Below are 26885 nucleotides of genomic sequence, written 5' to 3'. Positions count from 1 at the left end.
TGTCTGCAGCCCTGCAGCCAGAGTCCTGCTGATGAGCTTGCTTCCCTCATAACAATACCTTTGGCTTAATGGGATCTGGAGCTCGTGTATCGCGTAAACCCCCCCCATCTTCACCTCCCCCACCCATCGGAAGAAGAGAGCGTCTCTTATTATAATAATAATAATAATTCCTTACACTCACAGTGCTGTACATGTGATGGGGATCCCCTCCACCACCACCAGTGTGCAGCCCCACCTGGATGATGCGCCAGTCTGCTCCCCACACACCAGCTCTCAGTGGGGAGGAGAGCAGAGTGATGAAGCCAGTTCAGAGAGGGGGGTTATTAGGAGGCCATGATTGGTAAAGACCAGGGGGAAATTTGGCCAGGACACTGGGGTAACACCCCTACTCTTTTCGAGGAAAAACCTCAGTTTTACGTCTTATCCAAAGGACGGCGCCTGTTTAGAGTATAGTGTCCCTGTCACTATACTGGGGCTTTAGGACCCACATGGACCTAAAGCAGGGTGAGCGCCCCCTGCTGGCCCCACTAACACCTCTTCCAGCAGCAGTTTTTCGCAGGAGGTCTCCCATCCAGGTACTGACCAGGCTCACACCTGCTGAGCTCCAGTGGGGCTGCCAGTTGCGAGTTGCAGAGTGATATCGCTGCTGGCATATCATGGCTGGCTGGTGGCTTATGGATTTACAGAATTCGTTTTAGGGTCACAGTTTGGGCAAAGGCTATGCCCCGACACTAAAAAACCCACAATGCTTTTCACTTGGAAGGAGTTCCCAAATTGGAAACGCCAAGGAAGGGCATTGAAATTTGAGCAGGAGTCCCTCTTCTACACAAAGAGTGGTGGGAGTATGCAACAGGCTGCCCATGTGGTTGAGGCTGTGGTTTTCCTTTGCGAAACGGCTGATATCTTTGCAGCAATAGGCTGTGAAATGTCAGGCAAGTTCAAGGGCCGAAGGGCCTCCTGTTGATTGTCTCTGTTCCTGAAGCTCTTGCTCACGTGCTGGGAGTGGGGTCCTGTACTCCTTCACCTCACTGAGGGACAACTCCACCAGGGAGAGGTGTAGCAGAGATCCTGTGTCAGCAGCTCACTAAGCTGGGCTAGGAAACGCCTCTCCAAACAAGGGGGGCAAATTTGGTAGGGAAGTGGTGAAGGGGGCTTTAGCTAGGACACTGGTTCACATCTCGGAAAGTCATGGGATCACAAGCAATCTGATCCTTAATTTAATATGTCTTCCGCTCAGCTCATTTGAGCATCTGGAAGAAATGAAGATTTAGATATTGCTGAGCTGCAGATGTATAGTAAAACTAGTGCATTCTCAAAACCAAGTTGGCACTGGTCTGTTTTTATTTTTTGATCAGCTCTGGAAGGCAGCTTTAGAGGAAATTGATTTTTTTTAATTCTTGATTTATTACACGGTTTATCATGCTCGCCACTTCTGCCCTGCATTCCCATTACTGCTTCACAGTGCTGGGGCCCTGGGTACAGTTCTTGGGGTGCTGTCTGTGTGGAGTTTGCATGTTCTCCCTGTTTTTGTGTGAATTTTCTCCAGGTCCTCTGGTTTCCCCTTCCACAGTCCAAGCACATGCTGGCAGGTTAATTGGCTTCTGGGGAAAACTGGCCCTGGTGTGAGTGTGTGTGTCTGTGTCTGAGTACCCTGTGATGGCCTGGTGTCCCATCCAGGGTGTACCCTGCCTTGAACCTGTTGCTTGCTGGGATAGACTCTGGGTCCGCCGTCTCTGTCTAGATTGCTACGTCTCCTGCACCTTGTCATGGTGCAGGCTGGAACCGGACGATCAGATGAACTGAGGGAGGGACACCATGTCCAGATCCAGCTGGAATGGAGTTTGGCGTGTTGGCATCGAAGCTGAACGAAAGGATATTGAATACTGAGGAGCAGCAGCTGGACCAAAAAAAAAAAACGACTCTTATCTATACAGCTCGTGCTCGCTGATTTCCGAATGTGTATGGTGCATTGCAGTGTGGGAAAGTAGCAGAATGTGCTGAATTCTGAAACGCTACCAGCCGAATTCACCGCTTTATCCAGTTCGGGGTCGCGGGGGAGCCGGACCCTATCCCAGCATGCAAGTGCAAGGCGGGGTATGCCCTGGATGGGACGCCAGTCCATCGCGAGGCACACACAGACGCAAGTACAGGCACGCGGGCACTCGCGAAAGCAGATTACCTGGAGGGCACCCACACAGAACGGGGCGCACGCAGAGATGCTGCCTCCCGCAATCAGGTTGGCGTGCCTGCTCTGTGTGCGCCCCCCTCCGCGCTGTGCGGTTCCTTAAAAGTGCTGCTCGCCGGTTAAGACCCCCCTGTAAGGTATGTGTGTGTGTGTGGGGGTGCTGTCGAGTGGCTGGGCCCAAGTGGGCCTCATGCCGCTGGGCTTGGTCTGGCCGAGGCAGGGCGTGCAAGCAGGCAGTGCCCTCGGTTAGAGAGAAGAGCACTTCTCTTCAGGATGGTGCTGTATCTGCTGGGAAAAGGCGTTCTTGGCCTGTGGGAGGCGCCACTGTGCCTGGGGCATCCTGGTTACGGCCCAGGATCTTTTGGGGTTGCTCGGGGCCCAGGGGGCATTATTTGAGCCCCTCACTGGCTTGATGGCTTAATCCTCTCTCCGCCCTGGAGGTCTGCTGCAGGCCTTGAATGCCACTTGGTTAGGAGCTGCAATGATCTGATTAAGATGGCGGTTGGCTCGTCTGAGACTTTTAACAAACCGGATTAAGGGCTCCTGCCCAGGCGTGAAGCTGCTGTCTTGAGGAGGCCAACAGCAGCTGCTTGACTGTCCTGTTGGAGCCCTGCCTTAACTCAGAACTCTCTATAGGCCTGGGAGTGTTTAATCAAGGAAGTTTAAAAATCTCCCCATGTTTTGCGTTAGATAAAGAACCTGCACAATGATTTTGCCCCTGTTATAGTAAAACCCAGTACCAGTTATTTCTGTGTACAGGATGAGTAAATAATGCCATCATGGGTCCTTATTACACAGAGGTGGAGAGGTGCAGTAGGGGTTTGGTGCTGTCCTGGTGCAGCATGGGAAGTTTAGCAGAGGGGGCAGCCAGCTCTGGTCATGCAGCGTGGCCTGCTGAGAGATGGGGGGGGGGCAGGAGGAACTTCCTGCTGCAGCTTTGCTCTTCTCTTCTCACAAACGCGAGGAGCACCGGTCAAGCAGGTTGGGCTGCAGCTCTGTTGCACTGTGAAATGCAGAAAGGTTACAAACGAGAGGATTTGGGTGGGAACTGACCCATCTCACCCCCCCCCCCTTCGGTAATTAGTAGTTAATAGATCTCATCCAGCTGCTTCTTGAAAGAAGCCAGGGTGTCTGCTTCAACAGTATGGCTGGGCAGCTTGTTCCACACTCGCACCACCCTCTGTGTAAAGACGTGCCTCCTCTGGAAATGCACTTCCATAATGTTTCTGCTCGCATCCTTCACCTTATTTCAGACGCCCCCTGGGCAGGCTTTGTAAAGTCCTGCCTTTAAGCCTACTTGTTCGACATCAACACTTGCTAGTTGACGCCGAGTTCGCTCTGCTCTTTCAGCCTGTGATGTCAACCGGCTGTGCAGCCCACTGCAGTCATGGGTTGCTCTGATGGGTTCATAAGGTTTTTTCGGCTGGAGGCTTGATTCTGTTACCCTGAAGCCCCAGAGGCAGTGGGGAGCCCTATACAACGTGGGTGGCTGTGTTTCTGCAAAAGGAGCTCGTAGGAACTTCACAGTATGAAACCTGAAGGTCCGACTCTCAGTGTGGACCTGGGCTCTGCCGAGCCTGGTTTCCTGGGCTCGGGCAGGTAGCGGATTTGGGTTCGTGCCCGCTTCTGATGCGTCTCCTGACAGGCCCGCCCTGGTTCTTGTTGTCACAAGACCTGATAAGGTGACTAAACCACAGGGCTGCTGGGCTCCTCCACTTCCTCAGCTCTTCTTCTTTCAGGAGGTTCCAGACTGAGAACAGCAGCTCCTCTTGAGCTGGGGGTCCCGCCTGTGGAACTGAACTCCCTTGGTCTTGGGAAGTTATTGGAGGTCAAGTCTGACTGGAGGCAGCAGAGGTGCTAGTGCATTTGTGTCTTATTGTAATTCTTTGACAGATGAGTTTCTCCACTGGCCTGATCATGTTGCCTGGAACCACCTGCAGTCGGATCAGGACAATCACAGTCCTCACGACCTCAGTTCAACGATCTCGACCATGACCTCAAATTAGACTTGATATTTTCAGCACTGCACCTTAACAATATACATTTCCACTGAGAATAAATAGTAACTTCAGGAGCAGAACACTGCATGAATTCAGTGAAGCAGCTGAGAGTCTGTCTCAGTGAGCGCTGTAGCAGTGAAAGCCTGCAGACACTAGGAGTCACTGGGACTGTGTTACAGCAGTGGTCTTCAGGGCTGGAGCTGAGTGACCCCTGTGTCTTTATGACAAGTGAAGATCTTTCAGTTTACCATCGGAGACCTTAGTTTTTTGTTGTTTTTTTTCCACTTCTTAATTGGTATGAACACTATGCTAGTAAGTGAGTCTCAGGATAGGCCTCACCCAGGTATATGACCTGAAAAGTTACCAACTGGACTGAAGCAGAAGGGAAAACATGTTGTGGGCAGGTCCTGACACTGTGTGTGTGTCCTGCCTGCCTGTCTGTTCGTCGTCAATTAATGACCTGTTAAAAGTTTAGTCAAATACGAGGGATTAATTATTCAAATGATTCAAATTCTTGACAGGATACTGCAAAGATATCGGAAATAATGCACTTTAGGGGGTTTAAGTGTGGACAGAAGTCTACACCAGCAAGCAAATCAATTATAGATGACAATTAGCACTGGTTGGGATAAAAACTAACAGACTGCAGCACTCCAGGGCCTGGGCTGAAAACCATTGCCTTCCAGGGCATGTTCAGGTATTTTTTCCGATTCAGAATTCGGAAGTTGCAGGTCTCGTTCACTCTGTGCTAACGAAGACGAATTAACGCAGCGTGTTTGAGAAGGTTTGAACTTCTCCCTTGGTTTGCACAAGCGAATCCTGCCGTCTGGCTGCTGGCTGAGACTGCCGTTAATAAAAACAAACTGAAGTGTGGAGTCTTCTTGTTCCAGACTGCTTTTATCTTCCTACCAGGGTGCACAAGCCTTGATATTTACATCTTAACCACTATTTTTAGATCTGTTTGACTTCTTGCAGTTGAGTTTAATACATTTTACTGCTGCCTGTTTAGCTTATAATGTCCCTTCTGAGGATTGAAGGTATGTGTGATCGGTCACATATCATGTCGGTTACAGAGAGCGCCTTCAAAACTTAAACTTTCCTGCACAGTAAAAAAAATCTGTAATGGCGACAATTCCTGAATGTGCATTGTCACCAGGTAAAGGGAACAAGCTCCACCATCAGATATTTAGCCAACTGCAAATTCAAATGTCTGGGATGGATCAGTCTGCTATGGAATGGGAGTGGAGTTTGTACGTGCCCCCTGTGTTTGCATGGGTTTCCTCCCACAGTCCAAAGATGTATTGGAAGATTAATTGGCCCCGGTGTGTGTGTGTGTGCCCTGCGATGGGCTGGTGTCCGATCCAGGGTGTGTGTGTGTGTGTGTGTGTGTGTGTGCCCTGCGATGGGCTGGTGTCCGATCCAGGGTGTGTGTGTGTGTGTGTGTGCCCTGCGATGGGCTGGTGTCCGATCCAGGGGGTGTGTGCGCGTGCGCGTGCGCGTGCGCGTGCGCGTGCGCCCTGCGATGGGCTGGTGTCCGATCCAGGGGGTGTGTGCGTGTGTGTGCGCCCTGCGATGGGCTGGTGTCCGATCCAGGGTGTGTGTGTGTGTGCGCCCTGCGATGGGCTGGTGTCCGATCCAGGGGGTGTGTGTGTGTGTGTGTGTGTGTGCGCCCTGCGATGGGCTGGTGTCCGATCCAGGGGGTGTGTGCGCGTGCGCGTGTGTGCGCCCTGCGATGGGCTGGTGTCCGATCCAGGGTGTGTGTGTGTGTGTGTGTGCCCTGCGATGGGCTGGTGTCCGATCCAGGGGGTGTGTGCGCGTGCGCGTGCGCGTGCGCGTGCGCCCTGCGATGGGCTGGTGTCCGATCCAGGGGGTGTGTGCGTGTGTGTGCGCCCTGCGATGGGCTGGTGTCCGATCCAGGGTGTGTGTGTGTGTGCGCCCTGCGATGGGCTGGTGTCCGATCCAGGGGGTGTGTGTGTGTGTGTGTGTGTGTGCGCCCTGCGATGGGCTGGTGTCCGATCCAGGGGGTGTGTGCGCGTGCGCGTGTGTGCGCCCTGCGATGGGCTGGTGTCCGATCCAGGGGGTGTGTGCGCGTGCGCGTGCGCGTGTGTGCGCCCTGCGATGGGCTGGTGTCCGATCCAGGGTGTGTGTGTGTGTGTGTGTGCGCCCTGCGGTTGGCTGGTGTCCGATCCAGGGGGTGTGTGCGTGTGTGTGCGCCCTGCGATTGGCTGGTGTCCGATCCAGGGTGTGTGTGTGTGTGTGTGTGTGTGTGTGTGTGCCCTGCGATGGGCTGGTGTCCGATCCAGGGGGTGTGTGCGCGTGCGCGTGTGTGCGCCCTGCGATGGGCTGGTGTCCGATCCAGGGTGTGTGTGTGTGTGCGGCCTGCGATGGGCTGGTGTCCGATCCAGGGGGTGTGTGCGTGTGTGTGCGCCCTGCGATGGGCTGGTGTCCGATCCAGGGGGTGTGTGCGCCCTGCGATGGGCTGGTGTCCGATCCAGGGGGTGTGTGCGTGTGTGTGCGCCCTGCGATGGGCTGGTGTCCGGTCCAGGGGGTGTGTGTGAGCCCTGCGATGGGCTGGTGTCCGATCCAGGGGGTGTGTGCGTGTGTGTGCGCCCTGCGGTTGGCTGGTGTCCGATCCAGGGGGTGTGTGCGTGTGTGTGCGCCCTGCGATGGGCTGGTGTCCGATCCAGGGGGTGTGTGTGTGTGCGCCCTGCGATGGGCTGGTGTCCGGTCCAGGGGGTGTGTGCGTGTGTGTGCGCCCTGCCATTGGCTGGTGTCCGGTCCAGGGGGTGTGTGCGTGTGTGTGCACCCTGCGATGGGCTGGTGTCCGGTCCAGTGTGTACCCTGCCTCAACCATGGTGTAGTGAAAGAGCATCTGCCCCAAAGAGGGGTAGGGCATGCCTCAAGTTACGGTTGTGAGTGGCTAAGGCAAGGAATGGAAGAACTGCAGTCTTGCCTGGCTGCCTACAGGTAGCTCACCTGTAATGCTGCCGTTTGCGTCATGTGATACAAGAACTGTTTCCCGTTTCCACCTTCGGCTCTTCTGTTGACTTCACGCGCCTTAGCAAATACCAGAGCAGTCTCCCAGGGGTCACGGCAGTGGTCACTGTGGCAACGGGGTCAAACAAATGCCAGCTAGGCGATTGGTCCATCCCCCTCCTGATGTAGCGGAGAGTGGCAGCGAGCTTAAAATGCTTTGGGTCCAGTTGATTTGATTCCCCCACCCTTTGCAGGATTTGGAATCTTCTCTTTTAAACCGGCGGCAGTCTGTGCCACATTATCTTACAGTGGGTAGTACCACGCCGGGGTCAGCTCTTGGGATGGTGCGGTGGCTCTGTGGCTCAGGATCTGCGCCTGGGGCTGGAAGGTTGCCGGTTCAAATCCCACAGCTGGCAGAGGAATCCTACTCTGTTGGGCCCCTGAGCAAGGCCCTTCACCCCAACTGCTCCAGGGGCGCTGTACAATGGCTGACCCTGCGCTCTGACCCCCAGCTTCTCTCCTTGTCTGTGTGTCTCATGGAGAGCAAGCTGGGGTCTGCGAAAAGATGAATTCCTAATGCAAGAAATTGTAAAGGGTTAATAAAATGATGTTATTATTATTATTGTAACATGCCGGCTTCTCTGGGGAGCTTAATTACAATATAAGAGGCGTTACAAACGAAGGAAGGCTTTTTGGTTTATCTAGCTGGTGTGTAATCCAGTTTAGCTACCGGTACTTAATTGATCATGTCAACAACATGGCTAGGTAGCTTGTTCCACACTCCCACCACCCTTTGTGTAAAAAAAATGGCTTTACTGTACTTCCACGTAGTTTCACCATTTTAACGAGAGTGGCTTCTTGAGCTGTCCCGTTTTCCCAGTTCCTGGTAATCTGATCCCTCGGCCGCACGTGTTAAGATGAGGTTATTTAGTAGCTCAATTGGCTCCCATGGCAACGGTTTTATTTTTTGCCAATAACTGGGAGGCGTCGCTAATTTTACAAAATCCTCTACTGCTTTTAGAAACAAGCCTTTGATATGAACAACTAAACATTGAGACACTTGAGTGTAACCCGGTTTTCAACTGCGTTTCAAGGTTTGGATGTAAAGTCTGCTTCATTAACTTGCCGGTGTCCTTTTTTAAGAAGGGTCACGCAGTTCGGGGTTGTTTTTGCAAGAGATACCGGCTCTTTTAAATGATGCTCGTTTCCAGTAGAGGCTGAATACAGTGTAAAAGATTGTTTCAGAGTGCCGTTTCAAGGAGCTGACCCTGTTACTAAGGTAGATGTTCAAATGGAGACGGCCGGAACATGCCGGGCTCTCGGGCAGACACTGCGAATGTAACATGAGCACAATAGAACGTAAATAGAAAACGTGAAGTACTATCGTAGATGGTGGTTCCACAACCTTCCCTGAAATGTTTCTCTGAATCTAGGTGACCTTTTAAAGGCAGCCTAAAAATGTAAACAAAAGTTCAAGGCGCTTGTCTGAATGTTTAATTTGATGTAAAAAAAACCCGATTATTTAATGATGTCTCTTCCTGGCACGAAAAATCCTCCCTTGGACTCGGGAGATGGTCTGACCAGAAAAATAAGAGGTGCTGATTTCTACCATCGAGGTTTTAAAAAGCCCCTTCTTAACCCTCTACTGCTTCCATCGCCCCCTGCTGGCCTGAGCCCTTCCCTGTGGCTCTGCATCTGTTGCCGCTGGGTGTGTCGCAGGTTGGTGTTACAGAGCATGTAAACTGCCGGTACGGTGTTTGAGCTGAGAATAGTTGGTGAAAGGGGGGAAAGGTCTCTCCCAAATCGTCCCTCACGAAAAGGAGTAAAACTAACGGAGAGAGAGACAGCAGGGCCACGAAGAGCCAGCTCAGGAGAAGACCCAAGCCTATGGATGAGAGGGGCAGGAGCCGGTGGGGTTTTCCTTTCCGATCTGCGCGGCCGCAGACCCTCGTGGTGTGTGTGTGTGTGTGTGGGAGGGGGGTCTGTAACGGCGGTCCCGTACGGACCCCGTGCCTGCTCTAGTCCAGACCCCTTCCGTGTGAAACTGTGGGGGCGTTCTGCTTCGTGAACTGCTCCAGCGTTGACTTGGACATGGCCAGCAGCGATCGCTGATGAGTCCTTGGATTATGCGGGGCTTTGCCTGTGTTTGAGGTGTAGCTCCCAGCTGGGGGGGACGGGGGACATGTGCCAGCCGTCCCATCGCCCAGCCGATCGGGCTGGTTTGACAGGGAGCTTTGGGGAGGTCCGGCTGTTGAGGGCTGCAGTGGAATCGGGCCCCCGCTCTCCGGGGTGGTGCCTGGAGATGACTTGAGCAGGACCCCGGTTTTAACATCTCATCCGCCGAACGGCGCCTCCTACTGCACGGCGTCGCTCATTGCAGCAGCAGTCTGGTTTCCCATGAAGGCCTCCCGTCCCACTACAAACCAAACGGGGCTCCCAGGGGCCTGCTGCTGGCATAACACCCTTAACCTCCAGCGGCCCTTCAGGGCAGGACTATGGAGAACCTGCAGCTGACCTGGGGGGTGGAGAACTGTGTTCTTGATCGAGATCATCTCTCTGAACCTTAAACCATCCTTCTGTTTCTCGCTGGGACATACCCTTTGGTACGTGTGATCTGGTTCTTTCCTATGCTGCGTCTGGGCGGCACTGGGGGGGTGGGGAGTCATTTAAGCCAAAGTTGGGTAGCAGTTGTATTGTTCGACCAGTAGGGGGCGCTACTGTTTTGCGGCCCATGGAGCACTGGTTTGGACTAAGTTGGTGGGGGGAGTTGAACCGCACTGCCTCTAGGGGGTCTAATCTTCAATGGCCAGTGTTGCCCACCTCCACTACCTGAAACAGAGTAAGGTCTTAAACCAGGCCTCCCCCTGTTTCACTGGCTTAATGAAACTCTTACAGGTCTGTCCTGAATCAAAGCTAGATTCTTTCAGTGCTCCTGTAAATCTAATAAGTGATAACAACACCTATGACATTCACGGTGTAAAGTAAGATTTATTTCTTTTCTCTCTGCGTTTGCCATGTGGAGAATACAGTTGTTCCTGGGCGTTATCCCCCCTCCCCCCCCCCCCCCCCCCATCTCTCCAGATGGCTAAACTTTCATTTATTTTTTTTCTAAACAACGTCCGCCCCACCCTCTCGTCTGAGCTGTGTCATTTTGACAAGGTGCCAGGAGCAGATTTCTTTTTCTCGTAAAAAGGAGCTTTTTTTTTTCTTTCTTCGATTGTCGCTCCCTCCCTCTCCCTCTCTCTCTCTCTCTCTCACTCCCTCCCTCCCTCTCTCCCTGTGATGTTCTGACCACTAACGGCTCCACATTAAGAGATAATTCCATATGTGTCCTGAGGTTACAAACCGGCTCAGACTGGCTGCCTGTCTGACTGCGCTGGGCATTCTGGGTAAAGACTCTGGGGCCGTCTTCCTCTTCTTAAAGGGGCAGCGGCCCCTGTCCGCCGGGCGCAGAACCCCACGGGCACGTCTCTCGGCTTTGAGAAACGGCGGGGAGAGCAGACAGATGCTTTCCTTCAGTCGCTAAAGCCTCATTTTGTAAAAAAAAAAACAAACAAAACAAATCCTGAAATTGCTCCTGAGCCAGATGAGACGTGCAGGCTGGGGAAGAGATGAAACAGCGCAGATCCGGCTGTGCTCCTGAAAACCCACGTGCAGCCCGGCGAGGTCTTGCGTCAAATTAAACGCCTGCGGCACTCAGTAAGTGCCCACCTGGCACCGATTTTATTCTATTGCACTCTTCCAATCCCACCAGAGAGATCTGCTCCCCACTCCTGCCACCCATGGTGTAAAGACGTGCAGCCGGTTTATCATCTGTATGTACAGTACCATGCCCTGTTGTATAAAGACCTTCGGTTTGACTTCTTCCTCAAGCATTCCTTAAGTTGAGATGTATTTGTGCAGAGCAGGTGAGCACCTGGGGGTTCCTCTCTGTACTCGGGACAAAGAGCCTCTTTCACGATGGAGGATGTGGTACTTCAGGTGTCTGGTGCAGACCCTGCTCCCTTGAGCCGTCTTCATTTTAGCTCGGCTCAGCTGGATCATTCCGAAGCTGTGTTTTACGGGCTTCCAAGGCTGTAGTTTTCCAAGATCCAGCTTTATTTTTCCTGACCTCCCTGGGTCCGAACTGAGCTGTTAATTTTACTCTATATATAGACACGAGGACTCGTTTCTCTGTCCGCTGCTCGCATTTGGCTTGTCGGGGTCATTCTTTTTATAACAATTTATTTTGTGCCAAAGGGAAACACTTTTAAGAAGCCATTCGTTCTGAGTGCCGTTCCTCCTTTAAACTCTGATGTATGAGCCCTTCAGAGCACTGCATTGAGGGTATAATATATATATATATGTGTGTGTGTTTTTTGTATTATTTGTCACATTGATTGTATACATCTTGTAAAGTCTTCTGCATGTTTTATGCATTCTGCATTTGTTGTCTGTGAGGGGAAGTGTTTACTTGGTGTGTGTGGACAATAAAGTAGATTCTGTTTCTGATTAAGACCCTTAAATGTGGCATTTCTGAGACGGCTGTGTCTCTTACTGCTTATCCCTGCTCCCTTGTAGTGGATGGGTGGAAGTGTGTTAAAACTGATTTCTCTCTCTCTCTCTCAGCTGTGTTCTCAGGGCGCGAGTAGACTCTTATTTCACTGTTGTTGCTCTACAACTTGAACCTCCTCCCCCCCTGGACGACAGGAGAAATGGAATTGATTAGCAGAGTTTAAAAATAGAGGGGGCCGGTTGCCATGCCGACGCTCTCAATGAGCCGTTGTCCCTTGTAGTGAAGGCCCAGGCCTGGGGACTCGGGGCGAGAGCTGTCTGTGTGCGGTGGGGTGGGGGGACGGCGCAGCCTGGGTCCGAGTCTCGGATCTCCTCTGGGCTGTGTACAGGACTTCCCTCAAATCCAGGAAGGTCAATGCTAATCATCGGTTTTATGGGGGGGAGAGGCTTGGTAGCCAATTTTTTTCATCTGTATTGCTTTTGTGGATTAGAGACCTTTTACGAAGAGGCCCAGTCATTCCTAGAATCCAAATTTGACTTTTGGGATGGAATGTGGGAACAGTTCTAAACAAGAGACGGGTATTGGGCACGTCTGGACCATATGTTGGTTAGTAGCTTATTGATCTGATGATCCTGTCCAGCTGTTTCTTAGAATATACCACGGTATCGGTATCCCACCAGGACTGGTAGCTTTGTTCCCCATTCCCACCACCCACTGTGCAAAGGAGTGCCTCCTGGTTTTTGGGGGGTTTCAATTCTGTTTTAAATATCACTTATTAAATAACCTTTAACTTCCTAGGAATCGATATAGTGTTGCAAGTGCTGTAAGGGTCTCGGGCTCTAGAAACGGGGGAGTGAAGACTGAGGTGTGGGGATCTGTGGATTCTAGAGCACACCGAGTTTCCAGAGCCGGAGGTGACCCGAGAGACCGGGGGCCACATAAATTTCGGCTTCGCTCCGGTCAGCTCCTTGGCAAATCATTAAGAATCTTTAACAGCGAGAACTCCGGAGTAAGAGATAGCTAGTCCGGTCTCGGAAACGGCCTTCTCCCAAGCTGGAGAAGAGGGGAAAGACTGAGGGAGAGTCACGCCAGGAGTGAGGGACGTGAAAGATCCGGTTCTAGTGAGGCTCTGCACCCTCGTTGGAGAGAGCACTCCAGATTTAGACGAAGAGAGATTTTTAGTTCGGGGTTGGATTGAGTTTCATTCAGGACTCTTGTGGGCCCGTCGGGAATTCTGTAGGATTAGTTGGCAGTCTGGTCGGAGAGGCACAGGTCTCGAAGAAGACTTGTTTGTAAATAAGGTGACGCGTGTGTTGTGTTGTGTTGTGTTTAGTTTGTTTTGCAGTTAATCAGTGTTTGCCTCTCATTGATCACTCTTCTAACAGTGAAGAAAGTGCCTCTAACTACACCAACCTCTTGGGTATATTCTTGACATGTTTTACAGTTGGGATTATTTGAATTGATTTCTATTTTCTTAACGCCCTCTGATTTGTAACAGACGGTGTCCGAGCAGGATTCTCTGGGTTAAATGTTTTTTTTTGCAGGCCGAGTCATTTAACCCCCCTGAAATGCCTCATAAGTGCTGTTTTATAACAAAGGCTCATCCTGTTTTTGTGATTTATTGGCTTTTCTTAATGAAAAATAAAATGGGGAAGAATAATTGCTGCTGTCTTGGGATCTTTGCATCCCTTTTCAACTGGCGTGTCCCATTAAAAACCAGTTGGGTGGTGTGGTACAGGTTGGGGTAAACCTTCACCAGTCACCAGATAAACCAGTTCGGTTGTGAGCTCCCAGTTCGCGTGACGCCTTGTGCCCGGTGGTGGCACCAGCGTTTTTACCGCTGCCAGTCACCCTTCACGTCTCCATGGCGATGGCACAGTGAGCGCAGCAGTCCTGACAGATCCAGGGCCCTGGGCTCCATTCCGGCTCCAGACCTCTGTGTGTGTGGAGTTTGCATGTTCCCCCTGGTTTTGGGGGCGTGTTTTGCTGTGGTGGACTGGCGTCTTGTCCGGGCTTGCGCGTTCCGCGATGGTGCTGCATGTTGGAATTTCCGTTGGCCGTTCCCGACGGACAGTTCCCATTTCAACGGTCTTGCAAGCCTAAATGCCTGCTGCTTGCAGAAGCCTGCCACCCCAGCCCAGAAGCCTATTGGACAGTTACAGAGCGACAGGCTGGGGGAAGAGAGTTAAGTGCTCCGATTTCTTGGTGTATTGTCACGTTCTTTCAATTGCACAGTCAAGGTAGCCCTGATCACAAACACCTTTTGCATGTGATCAGTCCATGCTGCTGAAGCTCGGAACCTGAATTCCTTCAAGAGACAGCTGAACGGGGTCCCTGGGTCACTTCCTAGCTAGCGAACGAGCTGGATGGGGCCACGTTAGTCCGTGCATGTTGAAAGTCACTCTTCAGTAGTTGTAACAGGGGGTCATCTCCCCAGAAAAGGACTGTACGTATTAGGTTTGTGCATTTCTGGGGAGACCGTGAGTCTTTCGGGGGCGTAGAGAGAGGAGAGCCCCAGAACTTTCCCCAGCTATTCCTCTGTGATCGTGGAGTCCTGTTAATCCCACTGTTGTACCGGCATGGGCCTATCACCTCTAATTGGCCTCGTTATCATTGCCCAGGGAGGGAGGGGGCGGCCTATGCAAATAGCCCAGGAGGCTTTGTCCTTGTAGTGTGTCAGAGCTTGAGTTGGGCTGGGGGCCGGGAGTCTGGCTTGAGTACTTCACAGCCCCATCAGCTACTTTGCGTCTTCAGACGGATATTTCGGCGGAGGCGTCTTTTGGTTCTTCTTGCATCACAGCCCTGTGGTGGACGGGCGTCTTGTCCGGGCTTGAGTGTTTCTGATGACGGATAGATGGTGTTGCAAGTCGGGATTTCCATCAGCCATTCCCGACGGACAGTTCCCATTTTAACAGTCCTCCAGGTTCTCTGCCTTTGCGCCTTTTTTTCCCCCTTTGGATCCTGCTCCTGCACGCGGCCATGCCATTACGATTTTCTCCTGCCTGACCGTTAACAGGTAACACTTTTTTTTTCTGCCTTTTGTCCATGTCTAAGGCGTCGTGTCCGCCTGTCTGCAGTCTTGGGCAAGGAAATCAGCTACTTGTGCAGGAAGCATTCAGACACCATGTGCTAGGTGTCCAAATTTGTAAAAGGGTGATTGTCTGTGTAGGTCTGCCTGTCAAATCCACAGCTCTCTGCTTTTAACCCCTTCGTGAGATCTCCAGCACCTTGAGACCCACAAGGGGGAAGAGTTCTCTGGTCTCAACCCTGACTCAAGCTTGGAAACTACAGGATTAAGACTCCGCTGTGTTCATTTCTCTTCTCTCTAGCTCTTCACCTGCCGGTGTTGAAGAGCACTCTGCTGTTACAGAGCTGGGATCTCCTGTTCCATGCAATGAGAATCTTGCTGTGTGAAGGATTTTGTCCCCCAACACGTTTACACCCTCCCCTGGTGTCAAGATGCGTCTTGGATGATTTTTGCCTCATGCACATGGCCACCCAGTCCTGAGTGCTGTGGTGTTGGAGCCAGCTCGCTTTCGTGCTTGGCATTGTGCCGTCATTGCCTTCTCTCGGTAACGGGGTTGCTTGGCCGCTCCCCGTCAATCGGTTGACCTCACTGGTTCTCAACCAGGCCGTGCGATGAGGTTTCTTCCCCTAATCCAGGTGCATGCCTCCGGAGCAAGGTGAGAGGGGGGGGTCCTAATTAGCCAGGTCGGCTACTGCTTGCTTGGCACCTGCCGGATTCTGCTGGCGTCTGTGAGCCGGGTGCTGCGCCGCTGGCCGGTGCCAGCCCTCCTGTCCAGCGCGGAGGAGCTCAGCCTCGTGACTGTGCAAGTGGGCGGCGGGAGTCTTGAGTCACAGCCATGAAGACTAGTCGAGCAGAGCTCGTCAGTTCTGTATGTGGTCAGGGTATATAACGCAAGCAGCCGGTGATTTCCGAAGGGCGGGGCTCTGCAGGTCTTACCTGCGCCTAACGGGTAATGTCGGCTGGCTGCAGTGGGTATGGGGGTGGGGGGGGGGGAACCTCATCGCTTCACCAAAAAGGGTCTTTTTAGTGAGGGAGCTGAACCGAGATACCTGTTGCTGTGCACTTCCTGCCTTCCCAGAATTCCCCGGGTCTGAGAGCGTCGGTCTTGGGGGGGGCCGACCGGCTATCGGATTTGGGGTTTCTCCAGATCCGCGCGCCGTTCAGGAATAGGAAAGATTCCTATTCCTGGAATTCCTGGTGGTCGGGAAGGGGGATGGGAGAGAAGGAGTTCTGCGCCCAGCTGTGGTTTTGAGGTTTTTTTGGGGGGGGGGCAGGGTGCGCTGCCCTTTGACCTATTCCAGGAGAACAATTAGAAAAACAACAACAACTTGCCCACATCTTCCGCACTGCAGTGACTCACGTGGTCAGCAGGCACTCGGGTGCCTGAGCGGCCTTGTTTATTTTCTTTTGTTCCTCAGGAAGAGGTCAGGGGGTACCTCTGGGGGGGGGTGTGGGGGTGGTATTACGCCTACTGTGCCACAAGCTCGCTGTGCTTGGAGGCAGGCGTCTCGGTTTTCAGGCAGAAAACTTGGATACCGTCGATCTCCTTTACTGTAAACCCCCCCCCAAAAGAAAAGGACGACCGGTCAGGAATTCAGCTGCTGCCCAAAAAAAATCGACGTGTGTGTATATAAAGGCGTTCACAAGCAGCGGTGTATTTTTAGGGGGGGGGACACTGCTGCCTCTTGACGTTTCTCTAATGGACGTCTGGAAGCCAACAAGTAAAACCCGGACAGCGGAGCGAGTGAAGCTCGAACCCAGGACCTTGTGTCTGACCTCAAACACCCCCGAGGGTCCGACTCTGAGGCGGGGGGGGGACTGTTGTGCCTTTACACGGTGCGGAGGGTAGGAGCTGGGGCGTGAGGCGCACAGTCTGAGAGTGTGTGTGTGTGAAGAAGACCGACTGCCTCAGGGGGAGGGGGAGGGGGAGGAGGGGGCTGGCAGTGTGTGTGTGTGTGGTGGGGGGGGGTGTTGGCATGCTTTAAGGGCGCCGCCTCCTCGAACGGCTGACAGGCCCCTCGGTCGTCATGTCTCTGCGCCCCACACGCGCCTCCCCGTTCCTCCTGGGCTTTAGCCACCCCTTCAGTAAGGGGGGGAGGGAGCTTTGGGGGAAGTATTTTTGGGGGGGGATCGGAGCCTGACCTCTCCTCCTGGAGGTCGCGGCTCGTGCTGAAGTCCCGGGCGAGAACCAGCCGGCTGCGGGTTCAGGGGGTCAGGCTGTTGGGGATGGGGGGGGGTAGTTTCCCCTTTTGTGAAAATTTGAGGTTCACAAGAAAACCCCCAGGTGGGGGGGTTGGGGGTGACTCGTGTGGGGTTTTGGGGGGGGCGACCGCAACCGCCGGTTGCTTTTTGTCCCTCGTGCGGGGCTGTGAGCTCGCGGTCCCTCACGCGGGGGCGCGGCGCGCGACCCGCGGTGCCTCCGGGTCCCAGCGCCAGCGCGCGCCCCCGCCCGAATAGGCACGCGTGGGGGGGGGGGTTCGGAGACCCGGAGCTCCGGAGTCTCAGTCTAAGTAATGGCGTGCAGGATCAGCTCGAGTGAAAGCTCGTCGTTTCTCCTCCTCCCCAGACAGAAACAAAAGCGAAGAGCGAGAGAGGGAGAGAGAGGGAGGGGGTGGAACGGAGTAAGTGGGTAGAAAATCGCGCCCAATCCCTACGTTTGAGTGGGAAACCAGTCTTTTTTTTTCTCATCTCCCCTTGTGGTATAGCGTGGTACCGGCGTGTTTCTCTCTCTCTCTCTCTCCGGCGGGGGGGGGGGCGCCGAGGGGCGGCGAGTCTGGCTCCTGCAGCGGCCAGGGGGACCAGTCAGTATATTATGTAAGGGGGGGTGAAGACGGGGGCGCGCGCACACTACAAGGCACCTCTCATTGGCGCGCGCCCGCCCCGCGCTCTCTCCCTCGCGGTGGGTGGCGGTGCTGGGAGGTCTCGCCGGGGTCTGGGGCTGCGGGCGTGTTTCTCCTCCCCAAACCGAAGGAAACGGCAAAAAAAATATCATGGCCGCCTCTACAGTACGGCTCGGGCATAAATCACTGTCCCTGGTGTGGTTCTGTTTTGGTGGGGGGGGGGTTGCGGTGGTACTAGCTGTTTTTATTTGTGGGGCTGTCATGCTTGTCGTATGAGGTGTTTGACTTTAATTATACCCACCCCACCTGCTTGTGTGTCATCGCAGGGCTGTTTGGCCCGGATTCGTCTGTTCAGTTTTACGAAGGGTGGGGCGCTAGCCACTTGTGGTGCTGAGCTTCAAGATCATAAAGAAAGCTGCTGAGCTTATTGTTCAGGGAAATTGTTTTTTTTTCTTCTCTATTTCGGCCCAATGGGCGACGTTGATAGATTTAAAACATGACAGAGAGGGCAGGATATGTGTTCTCGTGTGGCAGGGGGGAAGGAATTGAGCGTGGCGCAGGGCTCTGACGATACTGCTCTGTCTCCAGCTGCGAGGGTCTCACATCTTTATCAACCCAACCCCCCCCCCCCACACACACACACATTTTTAACGGAATCTTTGTTTGTTTAAATTGTTTCGCGGGGCCAGCTGTCCAGCTCTGAGACAGAAGTTTGAGGTCTGGTGCGTTTCCCCAGAGCGTCCAGCTGGAGGGCGCGTCGGGTGCGAGCCCACCTGTTTCAGACTCCCAGGAGGTTTTGCCAGGGTCTGGATCTGTACATTTCCACCCCGCTCCAGAAAAAAAGAAAAGTGCAAATTTCAAGGCTGTCTATACAGTCCATGTTGTAAGTAAATCCCTATTGTTGTTGAAATCTCACCCCTGATGCCAAGCTCCCGGGTCGGGTCCGCTGGCGCCGCCTACTCGGGCTCGGGTCGGCCTGCGCCCTGGCCTTCGTGAGCCAAGCCCCTCGGGACACGCCAGGGCGGGCCGTGGCTCTGACGGGCCCAGCACGGGTGGACGCGCGTGGTTCTGTGCTGGCTGGGCTGGTGGGTTTCTGTTGCCTTCTCCAAAATGCCCTCTGCCGCCCCTGTTGACCGTGTGATCTGGGCACGCCACCCTCCCTGGAGCTCCAGGCTGGTGTGTGTGTGTGTGTGTGTTAGGACAAGCTAAAGCAATGCAGAAACCGGGACTCCCATTGCACAGCAATCCAAGCCAGTTTCAGGTTTTACGGGTCACAAGACTGTAGGCTGCAGCAATCCCGGCAAAACAGGAACTACCTTTTCCTGCTTCTTGTGCCTTTTGTGTGAATAGACAGATGCAGCGTCAAAGTAGTGCCTGATGTGTTAAGTGTGGCACAGATCTAATTTGCGAAGACACTCGCAGCTCGTCGGGGGTGGTGGGGGTTCGCCTGCCCTGCAGGAACAGAGAGCTTTCCTGTCGGATTTCTGTCCTCCTGCGGGTTTCTGTGGGAGAGAACAACAGCCTGGGCTGCTGATGGAGCTGCCCCAACGTTTTAACTAAAGCCCCGCTAAAGAAATATGCAAATCTTCAGGTTGTTTTTTTTTTTTCCTGCAGCTCTAACCGACTTTTGCGGTGCGCTTCGGGACGTTTGAAACCACGTCGAGCCGAAGGCGGGAGGGGTGGAGCTCTTCTCCCGTGTCGACAGCGGGGGGGGCGTTTTGCATCTGCTCGCAGTTTGTTTCACTTTGCCGTTGTGGGAAAGCGAACCTCTTCGGAAGAAGAGTTTCCACAGCAAGGTGGCTGTTCCGGCCAAGGGTCCTTTTCCAGCCTTGTTCCAGACCCCCACCACCCTTTGTGTAAAGTGTGTCGCACCTGAAGAAGTACCCACAGCCGAAACGTTCTTTTCTTTCTTCTTTTTTCAGCAGGGAATAAACCCATTACTTGTTCCTTTGCAGCCTACGCATGCTGATGCAGCTCCCCACCTGAACTACTCTTACTAGAAGGTCGTTAATGGACACTTGCTCTGTGTTTGTTACTTGGCCACCTGTGAAGGTGGTAGCGAGACTGCTGTAGACGAGCAGTCGGTCGCTCAACAGTGTGAGAACGGACTGACCAGGGCTCTGTTTGCTGGGATTTCTTGGCGGGGGTGCTTCTGAAACAGCACAGGCAATTATATCCTCATCCTTGTGAAATCCTATGGGGATGCACAGATCGAGCTAGCTCAGTAAGCTTTGGGTTGATGAAGGGCTTGTCTGTAACCAGACCCTGAATTCGTGGGGCGTATTAGGATCATGACAGCCTGGTATGTTAAAAGCTCCGAGGCCCAGGAGTGAAATATGGAGGGAATGCATTTCATTCACCAGTCAGCATAATGGCATTTCTAACCAAGCCTCCTTAAACGGGGAGTGTTCCTGGGCTCCTGGCTGTCTCCGCTAGCCGGATATTCACCCTGGGCGTGCATGCACCGATCATGCGTGTTGGTCGGAAGAGACACGCGTGTACACGCATTATTCACGCACGAGGCCGGGCCCGGCACTCTGCAGGCCCTGAGCACGCGTGTGATTAATTCCCTCGCGCTTGCGCGTCTGGGCTGGCAGCCTGGGCGCTCGTGCGAGAAGTGAGCCACCGCACACTGGCGCACGCTGGTGGCCAAACAGGCCAGATGTCCACAGCACGCAGAGAGGCAGATAACCCCTCCCAGCCCAGCCGGTCAAGACACGGGGCAGCCGAGCAGGGTGTCGGAGTGGTTCTGTGTGCGTCGGAATGGAATTCTAAAAATCGCATGTCCCCTGATTGCTCCACACTTTGTTAGAAATGCCATTGTCTTGTATTGTGCTAAACTACCGTTCATATATATAGTAATACTGAATTCATGTCGAAATGACTTGTAGTTATTTAGGAATATAGGTTTTAGAAGGAATGGCTTTGAGTGTAGTGGAGTGTTGTTGTTTTTTTTTTTAAGAGGTCGGTGTGAATTCTGCCTCCTGGCATTGTGAAATGGTGAGAGCTCATAAATATTCATCCCCTTAATATGCATCCATCAGTGTGGGTTCTTCATATTGACTGCTATGCCTGGAGAAGCTGGTGTGCTGTCTTGAGTAAGGCAGTGATTCTCCTCCACGTTTAATATGCAGGTTCCTGTTCTTTAAGAGCCCCATCATGTCCTGAGCTGGCAAGGGTTGAGAGGAATTAGGGTGACAAACGTTGCTTTACGACTTTTGAGATTTTTTTTTTTACTTGTTACCTTATATTTAGATATTGTAGAGCATGTTTGCACAGCATAGAATGAATCGGCTATCTCTATAGCTCGCGAAGAACCCAGCAGGGCCACGCAGATCCACAGTGCCCAGTTTGATTCCACCCCCTGGCACTGGTCTGGGTGGAGTTTGCACGTTCTCCCTGGGTTCGCAGGTTCCCTTCTGGGCGCTTCTGAGATCCTCCCACCCCTTCCTGCCTGGAGTTGTTAGTCAATTGCAACCCCAGCTCCGACCCGGTAGACCGGCCAGGTTTTAAAATAAGAATAATCCAGATAATTCACAGGGCATTTCATGCATGTGACTTGCATGTCTTTTCCTGTTCTTGAATGCTGGTTTAAGGAATTCTTGACTTTCAGTTAAGAGCTTTGGTAGATCTCTGCTCACGGAGCACCTGTTATTCTGTGCTCATTGAGCCAGACTTCCATGCAGCGTTGTGACACGGCACAAGAACTGTCGTCGAGGTGAAGAACTGCACCTCCCGCCCTGTATCAGGGTGAGAACCAGTCGCCTTATCCTGTGTTCTTTGATTTCGGATTCAGGTGCTAAGAAGATGTTATTCGTGTCGCGAGAAGTTTGCCGTTTCAGATTCGTGTAGCTGGTTTGCCCGCAGTTTATGCACGACGACCGGAGAGCCCTGCTGCTCAAACCGGGCGTTCATTTTCTGGCTGCACTTTTCCCTGGCTCTTTCTGGAGAGAGTGAGCTCTTCCTCATGTGGTGTGAGGTGTGGGAATCTTCGTGGGCACCGCTCTGTGATGGAGGTGATTTTGATTGTGTGGGATTATTTAACTTTGCAGGGTGTGTCTGCTAGGCTTGTATTAGCTCCTCTAGGTCTCTGTCCTTATTGTAGACCTGCATATATTTTTACTGGGTGTCCTGAAGCTATAATCTAGGCCTAAAATACCTTTCCTTCCATGTGAACATTAGTACAGGGGCATCTGTGAATTGAATTTGACACATCCTTTCTGCTTCGATAGCTTTGCCATGATGCTTTACATGCATGCCCACTGGCCAAAATATTAGGAACCCCTGGACCAAATCAGGTTTCTGTTTGCAGGAAGCATGCACCTTGAATAGGATTTGGGCCCGTCTTCCACAGGTTCTGAAATGCAATTAGTTCCTTTCTGTCCCTTCAGACGGGGTGGTCTTCCTCTGAGGCTGTGATAGGGGTGACGTTCCCCCAGCTTCTCCTGTCCCTGAAGTTCACTGCCACGAGTGAATTCGTCCCAGTGAGGGGTGTCGACTGTTTTAAATGAGGAGAAGTTTCCTAGGAGATCCAGAGTTGCGATCCTGAGTTTTAGATTTGGAGTGAACGTATTTCATACAGCCCTTGTAAAATGCGTGTCCTGAACTGTTTTTAGATTGGGCCAACATGGTGGCACAGTGGGCACCATCGCCGCCTCATAGCGCTGGGGTTCAATTGCTCTTGCTTTCAAATCCAGACTCCAAACCTATTTCTTCAGACAGGCTTTTATTCAATTGATGTCCACGTGTGCTGCCCCTAGCATCCATTTCTACATTTTAAACCCCTTGTTTTTAATTATGCTAATCCTGTTATCTCCTCTCTCTTTTTTTTTTCTTGCTATAAAGCCCTTTGAGTAGCTACTTTTAAAGGCACTTTCTAAAATAATTGATTGCTGTCCCTGTGTTGAGTTTGTTCTCCCTGTGTTCACTAGGGTTTCCTCCCCCAGTCCAAAGACAGGCTGGTGGGTTAGTTGGCTTCTGGGAAAATTGGCCCTGGTGTGAGTGTGTCCTTGTGTTTGTGCCCTGCGACGGACTGGCGTCCCATCCACCATCCAGGATGTAGCCTGCCTTTGGCTCATGGCTTGCAGGAAGAGGCACCGACTCCCCCCACAAGCCTGTGTTGGATAAAGTGGTTACAAAATGGGTGGATGAATGTTTTTAGAATGACCGAACATGGTTTGCTTTCTGTGCCACAAAAAAAGCAAATCCTGGATCACATTTACAAAGCACCCGTGGCATTTGGAGGTAGTGGTGGGAAGCTTCATCTGCCCATTAACTTTACCCTTTTAAACACTGGCTGGAGTCTTATTGTTCTGATGTCAAGTATCCTGGCAAGTGGGTTCTAGCTGTTGGGCTCAGAGGCCTGATAATTATTCATCAGGGCGTCCAAACCATTATGCCAGGGAATGGTGCCCTCATCCTGGGGAAATCCTCTGGGGGGGGGGGGGGGGTAGCAGGGTAGTGGGGTTGGGAGTGGACTGGGGGGCTTTTATAATAATAATCACCCCACACACCAGCTCCCCGGGGGGAGGAGAGCAGAGTGATGGAGCCAGTTTTGGAGATCCAGCTTGAAGGACAGAGATGTGGGTTTCATCCTACGGCCTCCTGGCGTATCATTGTTCTTGAGTTACAGACAGCCAATTGGTGGCGATCTTTCCAGCAGCCGGATTTCTCTCCTGGGCTGGTGGGAATGCGCGGGGCCCCAGAGCCCTTGCGGTATTGGCGGGTGCGTCAGCTGTGCTTTGGCCTGCCAGGCGTGCACAGGGGTTCCAGCAGACCCCAGGGGTGGACTCAATCTCGGGAGAGACCTTAAAAACACCACTGCCCAGAGGGCGGAGTGGTAGCTCTGTGGCTCAGGACCTGTGCCTGTGACTGGAAGGTTGCCGGTTCAAATCCCGCAGCCAGCAGAGGAATCCTACTCCGTTGGGCCCCTGAGCAAGGCCCTGAACCCCAACTGCTCCAGGGGCGCTGTACAAATGGCTGACCCTGCGCTCTGACCCCCAGCTTCTCTCCCTGTCTGTGTGTCTCATGGAGAGCAAGCTGGGGTCTGTGAAAAGACAAATTCCTAATACAAGAAATTGTATAGGGACCATAAAGCAACATTGTCATTATTGGCACAAGGAGCATTTAAATTCAGCATGCCAAAGAACTAGTAGCATTTGTGTTCTTAACTTGTGTTGTTCACTTTTCCTCCTTGAGCTTTTCACCTTGGCTTAGAGTAGTGTGTTCGCGACTAGCAGCCGTTCCGCAGCTGAGGCCTGTACATGACACAGGAGAGCTGGGTAAAATGACTCCGTATTCTTACCCGTGTGCAATATGGGCATGTCTACATGAAGTGGGAAGCTGGGCGGTCCAGTGGTTAAGGCACACTCTTCTTAGGAGGAGCCTGAAGCCCTCGGCCGTACCTCAGCGGCTCCTCGCGTGCTGTGAGCTGTCTTGTGGGCTGAGATGTCAGACGCAGGTCTGGTGGTGTGTGCCCCTGTGGTGGAAGTCATTGTCGTTGCCATATTTCATCTTTTATTCTGTGCACAGCAGGTGTCCTGCTCATTGACTCTTTATGAATTATTTACTGAGACAAGAGTGGGTGTGTGCATGTGTTGTGGGGGGGGGTTTAACACCTGGCACAAAAGGGAGGAGACCCCAACCCCTGCTGCAGCCAGTTTAGCCCTGTGGTCGGGGTGGAGCGAGCTGATGTTGATGTTGCGTCCCCCGCGCTGGTCGAGTCAGGAGACCCCCGCTGACCCCTCTCTCTCTCTCTCTCTCTCTCTCTCTCTCTCTCTCTCTCTCTCTCTCTTCCCCCCGCCCCCCCCGCAGGATGGAGCACCGGAGCGAGGAGGCCCTGCGGCTCGGCCTGATGAAGCGGGGCCTGGAGCCGGCCGAGGAGCGGGACCGCGACGAGGCCCTGGCCAAGCGGCTCAAGATGGAGGGCCACGAGGCCATGGAGCGCCTCAAGATGCTGGCCCTGCTCAAGCGCAAGGACCTGGCGGGCATGGAGGCCGGGGGCGTGGCCGGGGGCGGAGTCCTGGGCGAGGCCAAGGCCGGCCTGGGGGCGGGGTCCGGCTCCGTGGGCGGCGGCGGCGGCGGCGGGTACGAGGAGAAGCTGAACGGCAGCCTGAGGAGCGGCGGCGGCGGCGGCCATGGCGACCCCCGGGGGGGCGGGGCCAAGGTCGGGAAGGAGAACATGGGCGACGAGCCCGTGGACATGAGTGCCCGGCGTGGGTGAGTGCCCCCTGCTGGCCGCATGCAGAACTTCAGGTCCCGGGCTGTGCGGGCGGTGGGATACCAGATCGCACCTAGCTTGCGCCCCCCAGCATCTTCACAGGGGGGGGTGTTCAGTCAGCAAAGTGCCGCACAGGTCTGAAAGAGGGCAGAAACCTTGGGCAAAGCCCCCTGTCGCTTCAGTTTGCTTAGTGCCACACTGTGACATAGTGCTTAAGCCCTGGTGGGGTTGTGGGTTCGAATCCCAGAATGTGAGCCAGTTCTCTCACCAAACGCCCTGCTGTGTTAATGGGTATTGTCACTGGAAATCAGGGGTTTCTCATTTGCCTTTCCTGGTTAAATAAGGCTTTAATTTCAGGACGCCAAGCTCAGTTTTGTTGTCATATCTTCGGCACACGTGCCCTGCTGGTGGATGCGGCAGTTTACTGCAGTTATTACTGTAAGGTTTTTGTGTTGAATGTGCTTGAAGAGCCCACACAGGAAAAGACTCGGGTTTTGGAGTTGACACCTTCTAGACAAATGTTGGAAAGCAGTAGAAAAGGGCAAACAGTTTTAGGCTCTGTAGTCAAGTCTACAGTTCAAACCAAGGGAGAAAAAAATTGTATAGCATACTAACAAAGCCTCATTTAGAAAATGGCGTACAATTTTGGTTGCCTCGTTACGAGCCAGAGATGTTGCTGTTCTGCAGTGAGTCCAGAGAAGAGCAGCTGGTTGCATGCTGTGGTTTAACGAAACTGACGAAACTTTCCGAGTCTTCAATAGAGAAGATTACGAAGGTACCCAGCCTCACTATTCAAAATCCTCAAAGGCACTGATCGGGCACTTGAGTTGGGACTTCTTCCCAATGAGGAGTGAAATTTAAACCAGAGGGTACAGGTTAAAACTACATGAAAGTTAATTGAAACCAAGAGCAAGTGGCACTTCTTTACACAAAGAGTGTTGGGAGTGTGGAACAAGCTACGCAAGCTGTGTTGTTCAGGCTGATACCCTGGTTTCCTTCAAGACACAGCTGGATGAAATTCTGGGATCAATAAGCTCTTTACTACCTGACGGGTTAGATGAGCTGAACTGTATCATTTATAACCTTTATGTTCTAGTATATAAGCATAAGCTGAATTAAGCAAGAAAAATAAAGAGAACTGCTGGTTTGCTTTAAAAGGGCGTTATTGAGTTACAGTGGAGAAGACACATCTTTAATGAGTCTGTTTGAGATTCTCTCATTACACAGAGAAATCCAGTACTGTTAGTTTTGCCCTGCGTCTCTTAAAAGCTCTGCCAGTTAATCAGCAGAACTGGTCAGCCTCTCTGATTGTCAGTGAGGGTCTATTTTGTTCCTGGATTTCCTGTTCTCGTCAAATACCACGTCTGACCGCGGGTTAATCTCTCTGGCTCTCGGGTGAGGTACTTCCAGACAGGAATGGGTTTAAGGTTCCACCTGGAGAATTTAGGATCCGGTGAGCACTGGCTCATATTCGCCCAGATATGACACGCTGCTCCGTTCAAGCCAAGAGGAGAGTCAGTGACCCATCTGAGATCAGAATTCTCTGAACCGCTGTGCAGAAAATAAAAAAGCACGATGCCTTTCCTGTGCTTTTATTTTCATCTCCGCGATGAGAAAGAGAGGGATTTGTGTGGTTTCTGGCTCTGGGTGAGCCGTGAGGTTCAATGGTCAGGTTGAAACTAGGATATTGTTACCCCTGAGGTTAGACTGGGCAGTAAACCTTCAAGCCAGCCTAACGTGCAGTGCTAATCTTAGACCCAGAAATACTAATTCACTTTTTTTTTTTGCTTCTTCCCCACGGAGAAAGGCTTCATTGGCCTTTTCTGCCATTGAGAGTCTGATTGGGTGGGAGCTTTTGTCAGCTGAGCGATGATCCTCCTTTCCACTTCATTTTCACTCAGTCCGGTCCTGTGGCCGCCTTTTGGAGCGAAGACACTCTTGTGTCTTGAGTGTGTCATTTAAGGCGGCGTTCAGCCCTGAGGACCTCCTCAGGGACCTCAAGTGGAAACGAAGTGGAAGTGCATTTAGAACTCGGTATAGCAGGCACTGCTTTACACAAAGAGTTGTGGGAGTGTGGAACAAGCTGCCCAGCCTTGTGTTTGAAGCCGATAACCATAATTCTTTCAAAGGTGGATGGCTAGG

General features: G+C 52.7%; 1 protein-coding gene across 2 annotated transcripts in view; it reads left to right on the top strand.

Annotated features, from left to right (window-relative positions):
• The window catches only part of gatad2b (GATA zinc finger domain containing 2B), a 52382-nt gene that overhangs the window by 4797 nt on the left and 20700 nt on the right, over window positions 1-26885 (top strand). For both annotated transcript variants that reach the window (XM_088905432.1, XM_088905431.1), the window contains exon 2: window positions 24338-24742. In XM_088905432.1, the coding sequence (XP_088761558.1) occupies window positions 24339-24742 (404 nt within the window). In that variant the 5' untranslated portion in view covers window position 24338. The remainder of the gene's footprint in view (window positions 1-24337; window positions 24743-26885) is intronic.

This window comes from Atractosteus spatula, chromosome 25 (assembly GCF_055471065.1).
Source record: "Atractosteus spatula isolate fAtrSpa1 chromosome 25, fAtrSpa1.hap1, whole genome shotgun sequence".
Lineage (NCBI taxonomy): Eukaryota > Metazoa > Chordata > Actinopteri > Semionotiformes > Lepisosteidae > Atractosteus > Atractosteus spatula.
Note: the sequence above shows the minus strand (reverse complement) of the source record. Positions and strands in the feature narration are given on the sequence as shown.